Raw genomic sequence first — 14,146 nt, forward strand, 5'->3', positions numbered from 1 at the left:
AAAGACTTGAAGCAATTTCCTTTTTATCCTTTGTTTTGTGAAGTTAAGATATTATGTATGGTGGGGATTTTCTGCACTTGGGAGAATTCTTGGGATGCCTTGGAAATGTGACTTTGTTTTAATGATCTGTTTGATTTGCTATGGCCTCACTTTGCCCTATAAATAAAGCAGGTAAGGGGATGGAGACTCGCCTTTCGCAAGCTATCTCTGCAATGGGAGAGTTCTCCCGAGCCCATCCTTTTTCTCTTTAAGTCTATTTTCTTAATTCTCTGCCATTCCCACTCAGGACCTGGAATTACTAGCCGTGTCAGTTCGCGGCAGGTTTGGTAACTGTGGGCTAGAAGCCTGGGCTGGGGTCCCTGTACAGTCACTGTCTCCTGTTTTGTGGGTCAGCGCCCTGTGGTGGGAGAGACAAGCAGTGTGATGGGAGCATGTGATGATGGCCCTGAGGGTGCTGTCCTGCACGCCCTTTGTAGATGAAGCTGAGACCCAGGGTGGTGAAGTCCTCATCCAGGGTCTGCCCTCTGCAGTCCAGTTTGTAGAACCATGAAACCTTCCCCTGAAAGTGGGCTGTGTCTTCCCAGTGCTCTTTTGGAGGAATCTGAGTTGAGCTGAGTGGGGTCCTGCATGCAATCTGCAGACGCAGCAGCAGGTGGCCTTGCCTGGGCCTGCTGCCTGAACTCCAGGAAAGGCCACCCCTCTGAGCACCATAGACACCCAGACGGTCTGGAGAGCCCGTGCCATGTAGGCTGGGAGGGTGTCTTCAGTGTTTCCTCCAGTCATCATGCATCTTATCGAGAGAGGGGGACCACGGCGAATGCTCGCATGGTATGGCACCATGTGGCCCTGACCCGAGTCTGCTGGCTGACTGGCTCATCCCACCCCTGGGCGCAGGTGTCGTGAGCCCCATGCAGATGGGCAGGGATGGTCTCCTGGGCTGTCACACAGCCCACACCTCTGCCCCACCATTACTGGGTGTCATGTGCATAGTGCTGTCCTCTGGGCCTCAGTTTCCCTATGTGTCCCTTTAACACTGCCCCAGCACCTGATGGTGGGGAAGGGGGCAGAGCTGTCTGCCTCCCCACATCCTTCCCCTGCTGAGTGCCTGGAGGCTGCAGGGCGCAGGGGGCAGCCCTGGGGAGGCTGAGCGTCAGCGGGTGGGGTTTCCCTGTGGCAGGCACAGCCTGCTTTGCCTTTGCTCCCAGTCTGAGTTTCTGGGTAGAGCTACAAGTTCATAGCATGTGCATATGTGCGTGCCATATGTGTACACATATATGGTAGTGTGTTCATGTCCCAGGGATGCGTGTGTCTGTATACACATGTGTAGTGGGTCCCAGCCCCCTCCTCCCAGTTTCTGTCTTCTGCCGGGTCCCCTTCGGTGCACCTGGCCCTGACCTAGCCAGCCCTTGCAGACCTTGTGGGCCCCACCTCAGCTGGCATCTGTGGCCTGGATGGGGCAGGGAGGGAAGGCTTATACCTTGCTGCTCAGCCACACTTGGCCCAGCCCCTCCCTGAAGCTCCCGGAAGGGTTTCACTTCCTCTGTTTGTGTCCTGGGCCAGCTGCAGCAGGACAGAGCGGTCACTCCTGCTGTCCCACACCATTGGCCAGCAAATGCTCCAGAGCTCACGGAAGTGGCTTTGTCCCCACCCCTCACTGAGCTCTGGGCTTCTAGTTCAGTAACTGCCTACTGTGGCCCCTCGCTGCCCTCCGTCCTTTGCACCTGTAGGCACACCACAGCTGCCTCTTAAAGGTCTTTGGGCACACATGTGGACACAGTTCCAGACCCTGCCATCTACCTTGCCTCTGCTCAGAAGGTTCTTTCCCCATGTGTTGGAGTGACTTACTCTCTTGTCTCCACAAGCTGGGGTCAGACTCTCCCCCTCCCCTGGCAGGGAGTTGTCACCCCTGTGTCTAAGCCCCTCCCAGCCTCTCCTCACTGCTCTCATCCCAACAGGTCAGACCCTCTGCCTTTGTTCCCTGTGAAGACTTTGGTGGTGTCGGTGTACTCACAGATGTCTCTTCCCACCTAGAACCCCCATGCATGTGCTTTTCCTGAGAGAAGCTCCTAGACCTGGGGCGTCCGTGTGCTGCATGCTGTTTTTTCAGGGTTTTGAAAAGTGGGGAGGTGGCTGCCTTTCCATGGGGTGGTGGTGCCAGGTCTGTTCTGACGAGGGTCTGTGTGCTTGTTAGCCCACCCTACCTTGTGTCCAGTGTTTCCTGATTGGTTGCTACCCCATCTGTTCTGTACCTAGGCAATTTGTGGGTTAAGTTCTGCCAGTTTCCAAGTGGCCACGTGGCATCTGCCAGGACCTGCAGTGTTCCCGCCCACCTCCCTTCCTGTCCCATGGCCCTCCTGTGGGTGCTCATTCCCTCTGGTGAGCCTCTTCCCTTCCCCTCAACCTGGGCGTGAATCTTTCACGTGGACTCTGTCTCGCCTGGGCCAGCACCACAAGTGGGGTGATGTCAGGCTGTCCCTGAATTCCAGTACTTGCCCTGCCTGTGATGTGTGTGGGCCATCTCACTTCAGGTTGCCTGGCTGGTCCTGTAGCTGGGATCTGGTCATCATGTTCCTAAGAAAAGTTGGTTTGCGGTTGTCTTGTGTTGCTGGTTGTGCTGCCTCTCTGCCTGTGTCCTGGAGCAGTCAGGGTGGCATGGGAACCGTCAGCCCCTCTCTGCACTGGGAAGGAACTCCCGGGGCTGTGTCTAGCCCCACCTGCCGGTGCTAAGTTAGTTGGCTCCGTTCGCATTAGGGAGGCAGACAGTGAAAAAGGAAACTGTGGGACCAGCTGGCTGGAAGCAGGGTGAGCAAAGCAGGCACCGAGGAGGCCCACCCAGGACAGAGCCACCTGGGAAGCCTGCCTGTGAGCTGGCAAGGTCTTAGCCAACCTTCGTCATTTGGCCCTTGGTGGCCCTCCCCCCAGACTGTTACTGGGGATGGTCTCCTGTTGTCTCTCACTCATTGGGGTCTCTGCATTGGCGGCCCTGGGGCAGGCCATGCTCACATGCGGTGTTGCTGTACCTCAGAAGAGAAAGAGACTGAGGCCAGAGGGCAGACTCTTGTCCTTCCCTCCCTGACTTGCTGGCATTTGTTGGGTGCGACCATCCCAGATCCAATGCCTCTGCGGGGGTTGCTCCAGGCAGAGCAGGCGGACAGGTGACTACAGGTGCCTGGAAGGAGGCTGTCAGAACAGTACTAGGGAGCTCGGGAGGGGATTGAGTAGGCCCCAGCAGGTTTGGGGAGGTTCCTAGCATCTGGTGGGTTTTCAGGTTGTGGTGCCTGGACAAGGTCAGTGGGGCTGCTGGCAGAGCTGGCTGGGCCGGAGCAGGGAGCCAGTCCCCAGGGGCACGGGAGGTACTTTCTCCCTTGGGCTGGAATCCGAGATCTCGTGGACTGAGTGCTGTGGAGTCAGGGTGGATGTGGCGTTTGGTTTCAGTCCATGTGGAGGTTGTTCAGGGTCCTGGTTTGCCCACATCATTTGGGGAACACTCCCAGAAACACATCAGGTTCATCCTTGTTCAGCTCTCAGGACCCTGTGGTCCAGGCTCCGTTTGAAGGTGACATGGGAGAGAGCTGATTCAGAACCCTGGTGCGCAGCCTGAGCAGGAGTGGACTGCCCCCGCCCGACTTCCCGGCACACCGGTACCAGTGCCTGTGTGTGCATAGTGTGTACACAGTTGTGTACTTGTTGTGAGTATACATGTGTATACAGTGTGGGTGTTTGTGAGGTGTGCTACCTATGTGTGGGGGGCTGTGTGTGTGTATAGTATGTGTGGGGAGGACCTCCTGGCAGAAGGCCTGGCAGGTGTGTCTCTGCTCCACAGGCTGCCCAGCTCAGACCCCAGCCTACTGAAGTGTCTGACCATACTTGACTGCTTCCTCCTTGTAGCAGTGCTGTGCTTGTGCTGCCTCCTGGACCCTGCAGAGGTTGTGGGTGCAAAGTTGCACGCGCTGCCCTAGCTGCAGACACCTGTGGGCCTCAGACAAGAGAGGGGTTCCCTGGAGAGAGCGTGGTGTTGGCAGTCCGTGGTGGGGAGCAGAGCCCTGTTCATGTGAGGTGCCCCATTGCCAGGGAGCGGTGGGAGACAAGAGCCAGCAGATCACAGTCAGGCCAGGAGTCATGGGATTAGGAAAGACGGCAATCAAGGTCAGGGCAAAGGTGCAGTGTCTCTGCACCTGGTGAGACACTGACTGACTTCATTCTCCCAGCAACCCCTGCAGTAGGAGCTGTGCTGTTCCCATTGTATTAGACAGGGAAACTGAGGCACAGGGGTAAAGTCACTTCCCCAGTCTATACAGCTGGCAAGTGGCAAAGCAGAATTGGAACCAGGCATGGGGAGTGAATCTGTGCTGTGCCTCAGGGGGCCTGGGGTTAGAGGCTGTGGGTGCCCAGAGTGGCAGGGCTTCTCTTGTCTGACCCCACCTGTGCAGCCTGGGCTCTAACTCCCTGGCTTGGGACCATGTGTGGCCATCCTGGCTTTCCTGTTCTTGGAGGTGACCTCAGTTTCACGCCGAGTCGAGACTTGGTCCCATGGCACTGAGGAGGCCAGTGAAGCAGGTAAGGTATGGCTGACGCCTGGTCAAGCCCACTTCTCCTGTTCCTGCTCCGGGAAGATGCTTCCTCACAAGGGTGTGTGGGGGCAGCAGGAGCCCTTCTCTGAGCTAGTCCTGTGGCCTCTTTCCATTTGTCCTCTCTCCCGGGACAGCACTCGGGCAGGAGATGCTCCAGAGACGGTCTCCCTGGGCAGCTCCATAGCAGGCAGGGCAGGCCTGCAGCCCCAGCAGGCTCTCCACGTGTGACAGCTTTGCAGCAGCTGGGCAGGTTCCAGAACAGAGGGGAGCAGGGACATGCTGTATGCTGCAGAGGGGCTGAGCTGTGGGGCCAGGTTTCGGGTGAGAGGCTGGGAGGGGCGGAGACTGACCTCAAAGCCTAATTGTCAGAACGGCAGCTGGGAACAAGACATACCAGTTGTGTGTGAGTCAGAAAGTGACCTGGGTGGTCAGTGCAGGGCCCCAGTAAGAAGTCACTGAGGAGGAGTGCAGCAAGCCAGCAGGAGACTGACCAGGAGGGACTCGGGTGTAGTGTGGCAGGATTTGGACACTTCTGGAGCAGCTGAGGTGTCGGGGAGGCCTTTGCGGGGATGGTCCTCGAGGACGGTCTAACACTTAGGACAGCCACGTACAGGTGGAGGAGCAAGGGACCTATCAGGCAGTATGCCTTTCTTGGGGGTCAGTAGACAGGCCTTGGGCGTGGGAGAAGGTGGCTGTGACTGGGTTGTGTGAGGTGAGCTGTTCTGTTCAGCAGTGTAGCTGGAAGGGCCACTGCCCATGGTCCCCACACTAGGGCTGAGATGTCAGCAACAGGTGTTAGAGGTGCACCAGGCTTCCTGGTCCTGAATGTGGGGGTGGGAAGTTTAAGCCCAGACTTGAAGGTTAGGGTAAGTGAACCACAGGGGTGACAAGTGAGGGAACAGCCATGCCAAAGCTTTGGGGCAGATGTACTGAAGGGAGTCCGGTCTGCCAAGTGGGGCGGGGGGTAGGGGCTGCACTCAGACTGGCACAGGTGGGATTTGGCTTGAGCTCCTGGAATGAGAGAGCCGTTGACGGAACCGTGAGGGGATGAGGTCTGTCTAGGAGGATCCTGGAGACAGGTGGCCTACTGGCCCCTGAAAGGAGGAGCTCCAGGCCTGGATTGTCCAGCTGTGATGTCATTCTACAGGGCCTCCCTCTTTCAAAGGGCAGGAAGAGGAGAGTGGGCCCACATTCTAAGGCAGAGATCTCAGTGTGATTCCAGGGGTGGTAGGGTGCCCACCTTGCCAGAGGGTTGTACCTGTGTCTCTGCCTGCAGGATCTGGGGGTCTGGAGGCCCAAGCGCAAGGACAGCAAGCAGCCTCGGCCCCCAGGGAGGGGATGTGAACATTGTGTTTGCCAGCTTAGATCACTTCCGTCTTCATGGTTGTGTTATTGGAGTACAGTTAGGAATTTTGTTGCTGCTACACAGTAGTGATGTTTAAGGGAACTGACTAGACGATGGAATTGCTACAGAAAAATCTAATCAGGGGTTCACAGCAACGGGCATCCACCTGCATGTCTGAGAGGGTCCATGGGCCTCACTGCAGGGCCACTGCCTTAGGCTGCCAGGGGTCATGCCCCTCTGTGCCTGCACCCCCGCCATGTAGGGTCTCTCTGCATTTGGGCATGGGTGCTAGGGGTCTGTGTGCTTGTGGGATGATACACAGGTGGATCTATGGGTAGATGGCGGTCCTGGGCTCAGCGCTGACTGAGGCCCTTCCTGGACACCCCCTCAGGGTCTTCTCACTGCCAGCCTCTATCCCCTTTGGTGATGGTGGGAGCAGACAGCTCCTAGGGCTGGCTGGGGGGTCCTGAGGCACTAGTGTCCAGTGCCTGGACTGCTGGAGTTCATCCTGGCTCACCCCAGGTCATCACTGCAACCTCAGCACTCCCCAGTCTCTCTCTGTGCACAGTAGGGCCCCCACCTTTGTGGGGTCCCAGTATGGGTGCACAAGCAGCTGTTTGTAAAGCACTCAGCAGACCCAGTGCCTTGGCTGTCAGTGTGCTCCCATGTGCCTTGGCCTCACTCCTCCCTGTGGCTCTGCCCAAACAGAGCACTCCCCACAGCCAGACGTAGCTGCTGCCCTGTATACAGGGGAGGAAGCAGAGGCTTCCTAGAGCCCTGGTTGTTGGGCAGGGCCAGCTCTCCTGCACTCACCAGCAGTGCAGGGTGGAGTCCTGTGACCGAGGGCCTGGGAGTGCATGGCACAGGTTTTCTGCTCCAGGAAGCCCAGGGCTATCTGGGGCCATTCTCAGGGCATGGGTTCCGTGTGGGAGCAGCAGTGTCTGGACCCTGTGAGCCCTGCCTCAAAGCCTCAGAGAATGTGAGGAGCTGTGGTTTTCTTTACAAGACAGGGAACTCGGGTGGGGGTGGGTGTCAGCCTCTCCTGGAGCCAGGATGTAGAAGCCAGGAGGGCCTTTGCCTGCCACCCTAGCTCACCTGCTGCCTCCTGGGGCAGGTGGCTTCTCTACCCCCACCCTGGCTTCTGCTTCAGGGCCTCTGCACTCACTGTTCCCCGCCCTGCCCAGGCTCCTCCCTGCAGCTCTGAAGGAGCCACTTCCCTCTGCTTCCTGCTGGTGTTACTCTCCTGTACATTTGGGTGTCATGACAACTCGCCCAATAGGCTGGCTCCCTTCTGAGCTGGTGACCTGTGCCTGGAGCCGAGCTGGTGCTCACTGCCAGATTAATGAATGCAAGTGGGGGGACCCACAGAGCCCAGGGCCAAGGTACAGGGAGAGTGGCTTCCTCCAGCTGAGATGCCTGGGTGCTCCAGGGGAGGACACAGAAATGCAGATGGTCTGTGAGTGTCCCGGGTGTCATAGCCCCAGAAGGTGAGTGTGGGGAAGGCCTGTCCCACACACAGGAAGTTGGGGTCTACCTGATACTGAGGCAGGAGCTCATGGAGCTTTGGGCAGAGCCACATGGCATAGGGCAAGCTGACAGTCTTTTGGGACCTGAATTCTAGGACGAGGGAGACAGCTTTTGCACGAGAGGGTTTCCAGCCTTGCCGATGGGCCAGGTCAAGTGCCCCACATGTGCCCTCATGGCCGCTGACCTACAGGGGCCCCCAGTATGGCCAGCCTCCTCTCTCTCCTTTTCTGTTGCCCCTCAGTGGGCACTAGGGAGTGGGTGAGGATGTGAGGATGCAGGAGGAGCCCCCTATGCAGGAGAGTGCACACACCAGTTCTTGGTGTGGGCCAAGGTCAAAAGGTGCTCCAGCACCTTTTGTGAACAGTTGTGGTGGTGTCTTAGTCCCATTGTGAGCCCTGGTCTATGTGGCCTTGGGCCTGTGCCTTCCTTGGGCTGTTGGGGAAAACCCTGGGGGTGGAGGGGCAGAGTCTAACCCTGGGGTGTGGAGTGTCCCACCCTGAGAGGGACGGAGTCTGCTCAACACCCTGTGCTGAGTGGTCAGTTACCCTACCGTCCAGGCCAGGAATCACATGTGGCAGGCAGTTGTGGGGGGTCCTGTGTCTGGAGTGGTAGCTCCAGGCTGACTAGCCTGTGGGTCCCCTCAGTGATCTGGGAACTGCGGACCCTCTGAAGCACAAGGAGGGTGGGGCATGTCTTGAGGCAGCTGCTGGCATGAGGTTGGAGAACTTCTGTCGGCAAGCATGGCATGTTTCTGTCCCCACCTCCAAGCCATGGGACCATGACACACTGGGACATTGGTCCTTCCTACCACCAGGTGGGCTGATGCCTCTGAGACCCCAGCCAGGTGCCCACCTGAAAGCAGACACCAGCTTTGGGAGAGGTGGCCACTGTCATTGCTGGCTCATTGGCCAGTTCCTCTCTGGTCCTCAGGAAGCACTTCCTGTGGGGGTGTGACGGTAATACCTAGGGACAGTTTTGTCAGGTGTCACTGAGGGATACTTCCTGTGAAGTGTGAGTGTGCCACCTGGGACGTTCAACTGTGGGTGGGTGTGTCGCATCACCGTCCTTCTGGCTCCCTCCCTCTTCTGCAGCCCAAGAGCTGGTGCCTTCCTGTCCCCCTGGACCCAAGCAAGAGACCACTAGGTGATAACCTCACCTGCGTACTACCAGTGGACACCAGACTCTGCTGGGCTCTGGGCAGGGGCTGCAGGTGGGCGGGCCACCTTGTACAGCTCTGTACAAGAGGAGCTCTGCACGGTGGTGTGTGGGACCATGCTGCATTGAATACCTGCTATGTGCCAGCCCTGCCTGGGCACCAGGTGCAGCTGTGAGCAAGACAGGCACAGGTCTCTGTTCTGGGAAAGGGGTCTGGGACCCCTGTAGATCTGCACACCTAGTTGAGATGGGGGCCACTTTTCCAAGATAGGACTCCACAGCGGCAGGATGCTAGACACGTGCAGGTGGCTCAGGAGCAGGGGATGGGCAGCTGGAGCTGGGCCACCCCTGCCTGTGGTCAGCTATGCAATGATGGCCCTCAGCCCAGGAGTCCAAGTGGCACCCCAGGAAGGGCCACGCCTTACCAGGGCCCAAGCTGTACTCAATCTGGGTACCTGCTTCCTGCTGAGCTTGGGCGGGGCTGCATGCTGAGTCAAGGTGATCCTTCACCCATCACTAGCTGGCATTCCTGGGGAGAGCTGCTTGCCTCACCCCACCCAGCTGTGGACCAGCATCACTCTCCTCATACCATCCACGGTCCTGACAGGTCTGCCCACACTCATCTGACCACCTCCCGCTCTTCTGCTCACGTGTGGCCCTGCCAGCGTGGGAGGCTCCTTTGGGGTGTGATCCTGGCTTGACAGCTCACCTGGGCTCAGCACCTCTAGGTAGGTGCTGTCACCTGCCCAGGATGTAAATTGTGTCACTGGAGGGACACTGTGTAGAACTGTGTGTCACTCACTGCTGATTAATTGGCTTTGTTCTGCCTCCCCCACAGAAGGACATGGCCCTGAAACCACAGGAGCGAAAGGAAAAATGGGAACGTCGTCTGGTCAAGAAGCCCCGAGAGTCAGAAAACTGCCCGTCTGCAGAGCCAAGTGAGAACGGCCGGCCCCTGGAAGTGGGCAGCCCTGAACAGGACCCAGAACCTACCTGTGACCGGGGAAAAAAGGTCCCGCTGCAGCCCGCCAAGCAGGTCAGTGCAAGGCCCGCCCTACAGAGAACCATAGGCTCTGTGTTCCCCTCCCCGGGTGCCCTTGGCACACACCAGCACCTGGACACCACCCTTGGCATCTGGCCTGTCTGGCAGCGCCTTCCATTGTTTTCAGGCGTGGGGTGTGGGCACATGTAGACTGGGGCTAGGGTGCCCACTGCAAGCCTGGACCCTGGGCAGAGGCAGGAGACCTGCCTGGGTGGGTCGCAGCCAGAGCAAGGTGCGGGCCAGGGTGGGGGGTGTGCTCAGCAGGGCCCAGGGTGCACTGTGGCTAGGCTGGCCCCGTCTCCCCATCGCGTCCGTCAGGCTCCGCCATCCACAGGGTGTCCAGCGTGTGTCCCATGCGGGGACGAGGCTCATTGCTGGGCGCTCTGCATCTGCTAAACTGTGAAGTGCAGTGTGTCTTGGGGGAGGGGCGTGTGGTTGGTGGTCTATTGCAGGGAACAGCCCCACCCACCCGGGCTTGCAGGTGCTGGGAAGGGCCTTGGTGGGTGGGGCCGATCTCCCAGGGCTTCTCCTAGAGCCTAGTGCTGGGCTCTGCCCTGGGTGTGGCTCAGCACTGTGGCTGCTCCTCTCTTTGGGGACTTACTGGTTTGCGCCTTCTTGTAGGGAGGGGTTCTCGGTGTTTCTCACCGTTTTCAGCTCACTGGGGATGGGGCTGCTGGTGCGGGGCAGCATGTCTGGGCCGGGCTGGATGGGGGGTCTGCAGGCACACTGGCCCGGGTGGACACGTACTCTTTCTTCCATGCAGGTGTGCTCCCCAGAAGGGGGGCCGCTCCCAGCCAACCCCTGGGACCAGATCGGCCCGGCCCAGCGCCCGCAGCAGCTCCAGCCCAGCCAGCCCCAGGGGTCACTCCCAGCCCCGTGTCAGCGCTGCCAGCCCAGCCGGGCTCTCCCGGACCCCGGGCAGCCCTGCCAGCCCCAGCAGCCACTCCCGGGTCAGCACAGCGGGCCCCGGCGGTCACTTCTGGGCCCAGGTCAGCCCTCTCGGCCCCAGCGGCTGCTTCCAGTCCCAGATCAGCGCAGCCGGCCCCTGCGGTCCCTTCTGGCTCAGCCCTGCGGGCCACGGTGGTCACTCCTAGGCCCCAGGCAGTGCTGCCCGCCCCTGCGCTCCCGCCCGGCCCCTTGCCCCCTGTGTCGTCCCCTGCGCTCCCCCCCAGCTCCCTGCCCCTTCTGTCGTCCCCGGCGCTCTCTGCTGGCCCTCTGGCAACGCTGCTGGCCCACATGGTTGTGGGCGGCCCCGTGTCTGCACAGCCAGCCCAGCCGAGCATCCTCAGGACAGCGGAGCGGGCCCCTGCACTCCCTGCTGACCCACTGCCCACGCTGCCAGCCCCCGCAGTCCCTCCTCCTGCTGCATCCCCGCCGCCGGCCCAGCAGCTCCCTCTCAGGACAGTGCTGCCGTCCCCGGCGGGCGCTCCTGGCCTCAGGCCAGCCCCGGAGATCCCTCTTGGGTCAACCTAGTCACCCCCAGCGGTCACTGCTGGGCCTCCGTCAGCCCCAGCAGTTAGTTGAGGCCCCAGAGAAGCGCAGCACCCCCAAACCTTCACTGCTGGGTCCCAGACAGCCATGCCAACAGAAGCAGCCACTCATGGGCCCAGAACAGCCTCACCCACCCAAACGGCCGCTGCTGGGTCCAGAACAGAACTGCCGACGAAAACGGCCGCTCCTGCGCCCCAAACAGCCCTGCCAGCCCCTGCAGTCGCTCCTGGGCCCGAGCCCACCCTGCAAGCCGCAGCCATTGCTGCCCATCCCCAAGCGCCCCTCACTACTGGGACGGCCAACCCTACCCCGCCGGCCGCTCCTGGGACCACTGAGCCAGCCTCGGCGGTCCCTGCTGGACCTAGTTCAGGGCCATCAGCCCCAGCTCTCACTCCTGTCCCTGGGCCGTCCCTGCTGGCCCCTGAGGTCACGACGGACTCGATCCTCCACCCCCTCGGTGGCGCGACAGGCCCCATACGTGAGCCCAGGAGCCTGATACCCGTTTTCCAGACTACCACCTGTGGCTGCGCTGGGCAGGGCCAGAGCTGCCTCACCCTGCAGCTTGAGCTGTGTTGCCAGACTGGTTGGAGGTCTTCTCCAGACAGGCCGGGCTGTGTGCGGTTGAAAACAGGCTCGGCAGAGGCGGGAGTCCCGGCAGGGCTGACACCAGCCCAAGGCCTGCCTGCACCAGGAAGGAAGGAGAGGACCCCTGGCATCTCCCAACACATCTGCTCTGCTCCCGTGCCCGCTGCTTTGTGACGCACATGCTCTGGGAGAGGGACTGCTGGGGTCCCTCTGTCTATGTGCCTCTAAAGTGCCACACGCCCTTGTACGTTGGAGTCTTTGTGCCCGCCCCCCAGGTGTGTGTGTGCGCGTGTGCGTGTGTGTAGTGTGTGAGCTGCCGGCCTCACCTTCTCAGGCCCCTCCTCTCCCCTCTGGTCAGTGTACATTCCTTGCCCCAAGCAGAGCATGGCCTCTGCTGGTCTTCCCTCCTCCTCCAGGGTCCTATGACTGTGGTTGGGTAGAAGCTGCTGGTGGCAAGGATGGCCCTCCAGGACTCTGCCTCCACCCCAGTACCCCAGTAGCCAAGCAGAGAGGTGGGTTAGCACATCCCGTTCCCTATCTCTGCACCAATAGGGTCTGCAGGGTCGGGGGCCATTCCCAAAATGCCCTCAGCCTCTGTAGCTTTCTGGCTGTTGGGTCCCCAGGACATCCCCTGTTGGGACAGACCTCACACTACAGGGCGTCTCTACCCCCCCCCCTTTCCCGCTCCCATCCCTTGCCTCAGACCCCTGGCACAGGGCAGGCCCATGCCAGCGCTGCTGGGATTTTAGGCGTGGGGTGGGAGCTCAGCTCTGAGTCCAGACTCCAGGAGCCCTGGGAGGGGGTGCAGCCGTTTCAGGAGAGGCGCATTGCCACCTGGGGGTGCCACCTAGCTAGGCCCCACTCAACGCTTTGTGCACAGTGTCACCTGCCTGTGATGGCCACTTCCAGTGCTGACCATGCCCTCTGGGGTGCCCCCACCTCTAGACCTTACCCCTCCCCTCTTGCTCATGGGAACTCTGGCCCTGTGGGGGTCCTGACCAGCCAGGATGGGGTCCACCCTGCAGCCTGATGCCCTGGTCCTCACCCAGGATCTCCCAGAAATGTGGGGCTTATTTTTCTGATTAAAGAAAATAAAAAGTGCCGTGCCATTATTTTTATAACAGCATCTGTGTTTGTAATTTAACAGATGAGTGTGTCGTATGTGATGTGTGACTTATTCTGACTAGTGGTTTTCTGTGCACCTGGACCTACCTCATTTTCCACATCCAGCTGAGCAGTGGGGGAGCGGCGAGGAGGGGCCATGTGGTGTGGTCTTGGGGTCTCCAGCTTACCATCATTGCCCTCAGGAGCCAGCTTGTCCTGTCCTGTCCCCTAAGCTCCTACGTGGAAGGGGATTCAGATGGTGTATGTGTGTCCCCTGCCCTGACCCTCCCCACCTGTGGGACAGTGTGAGTACCTGCCCCAGGTCCTGCTGCACACTGTGTCTGAGTGCATCTCAGGGGCATTGGATGAGGACATTGCAGCCCTGCTTTCCTAAGCCTGTCTGCCCTGGGAGTGCTGGCCAAGGCACTTGAGTATCACTTAGTAGGGGTGAGGCTGGAGAGAGGGAAGAACCATGGGACCCCACAGCAAGGGCCTGGGACACCCCACTGTGAGCCTGGGGTGGGTGGACTCTGGGCCTCCTCTGTTCCCTGTGTGATCACTGGCTGAGGAAGGGGCTCGGGTTCAATCTGAACCCAGAGGGGCCCACAAAGCGCTATGTGACCCCTGTCCCCACCCTGTGGCTCCAGATGCTTTTGTTCAAAGTGCTGGGATGGACCCTGAGGGGAGTGCTGCTTGCTGTGGGGGACTGGACCATGTGTGCTGTGTCCTGGGAGTCCACTGCTGTTCATGCTGCCGGGAGGAAAGGCAGGTCCTGCGTGGCCAGATCTGGAGATAGGTTTTCTGTGGATTTGGCAAATAGGAAATGTTGGAGGCTAGATCCAATTTTGTAAAAGTTTTTCCATTGATTTGAGAGAAGCATCAACTCATTCCACTTAGTTCTATTTTGTGGTGCACTCGTTGGTTGCTTTTCATATGTGCCCTGACCAGGGATTGAACCCGTGATGTCAGGCACCAAGACAAAACTCCATCCACTGAGACACTTGGCCAGTGCCAAGGCTAAATCTCATTTTATGATCTAGCTTGTTAGCCAAAGGGCACAGCTGTGTGGCCCTGGTGGTGGAGGTTTGGGCCCTGGTGACTGAACTGGCCCCAAGACCCAGGATGTGGGCTGTGGCCCACCCTGTTGTTTGGAGAGTGGGGATGGAGTGAGTCTTTGAGGGGTGTCTTGGAGATCTGGGAGAGGGCCCTGCTGCCCCAGGGACCCCTTGAATGTAGCTTGGAGCCTGGGCACCATGTTCTGCTGGGTGTCCTTTCTAAGCCCTGCACAGGTCTCTGCCTATATCTCCCCATCTGCAGGTTGGGTCT

The 14,146-nt window shown here is 59.6% G+C and overlaps 1 protein-coding gene across 11 annotated transcripts in view; it reads left to right on the top strand.

The window, feature by feature from the left end:
- Window positions 1-14,146, top strand: part of FBRSL1 (fibrosin like 1) — a 56,989-nt gene that overhangs the window by 3,809 nt on the left and 39,034 nt on the right. For 10 of the 11 annotated variants that reach the window (XM_066371249.1, XM_066371248.1, XM_066371240.1 and 7 more), the window contains exon 2: window positions 9,437-9,634. In XM_066371249.1, the coding sequence (XP_066227346.1) occupies window positions 9,437-9,634 (198 nt within the window). Of the gene's footprint in view, window positions 1-9,436; window positions 9,635-10,403; window positions 12,838-14,146 lie in introns of those variants that run through there. The other variant, XM_066371246.1, reaches the window with a different exon arrangement.

This window comes from Saccopteryx leptura, chromosome 2 (assembly GCF_036850995.1).
Source record: "Saccopteryx leptura isolate mSacLep1 chromosome 2, mSacLep1_pri_phased_curated, whole genome shotgun sequence".
NCBI classification, from domain to species: domain Eukaryota; kingdom Metazoa; phylum Chordata; class Mammalia; order Chiroptera; family Emballonuridae; genus Saccopteryx; species Saccopteryx leptura.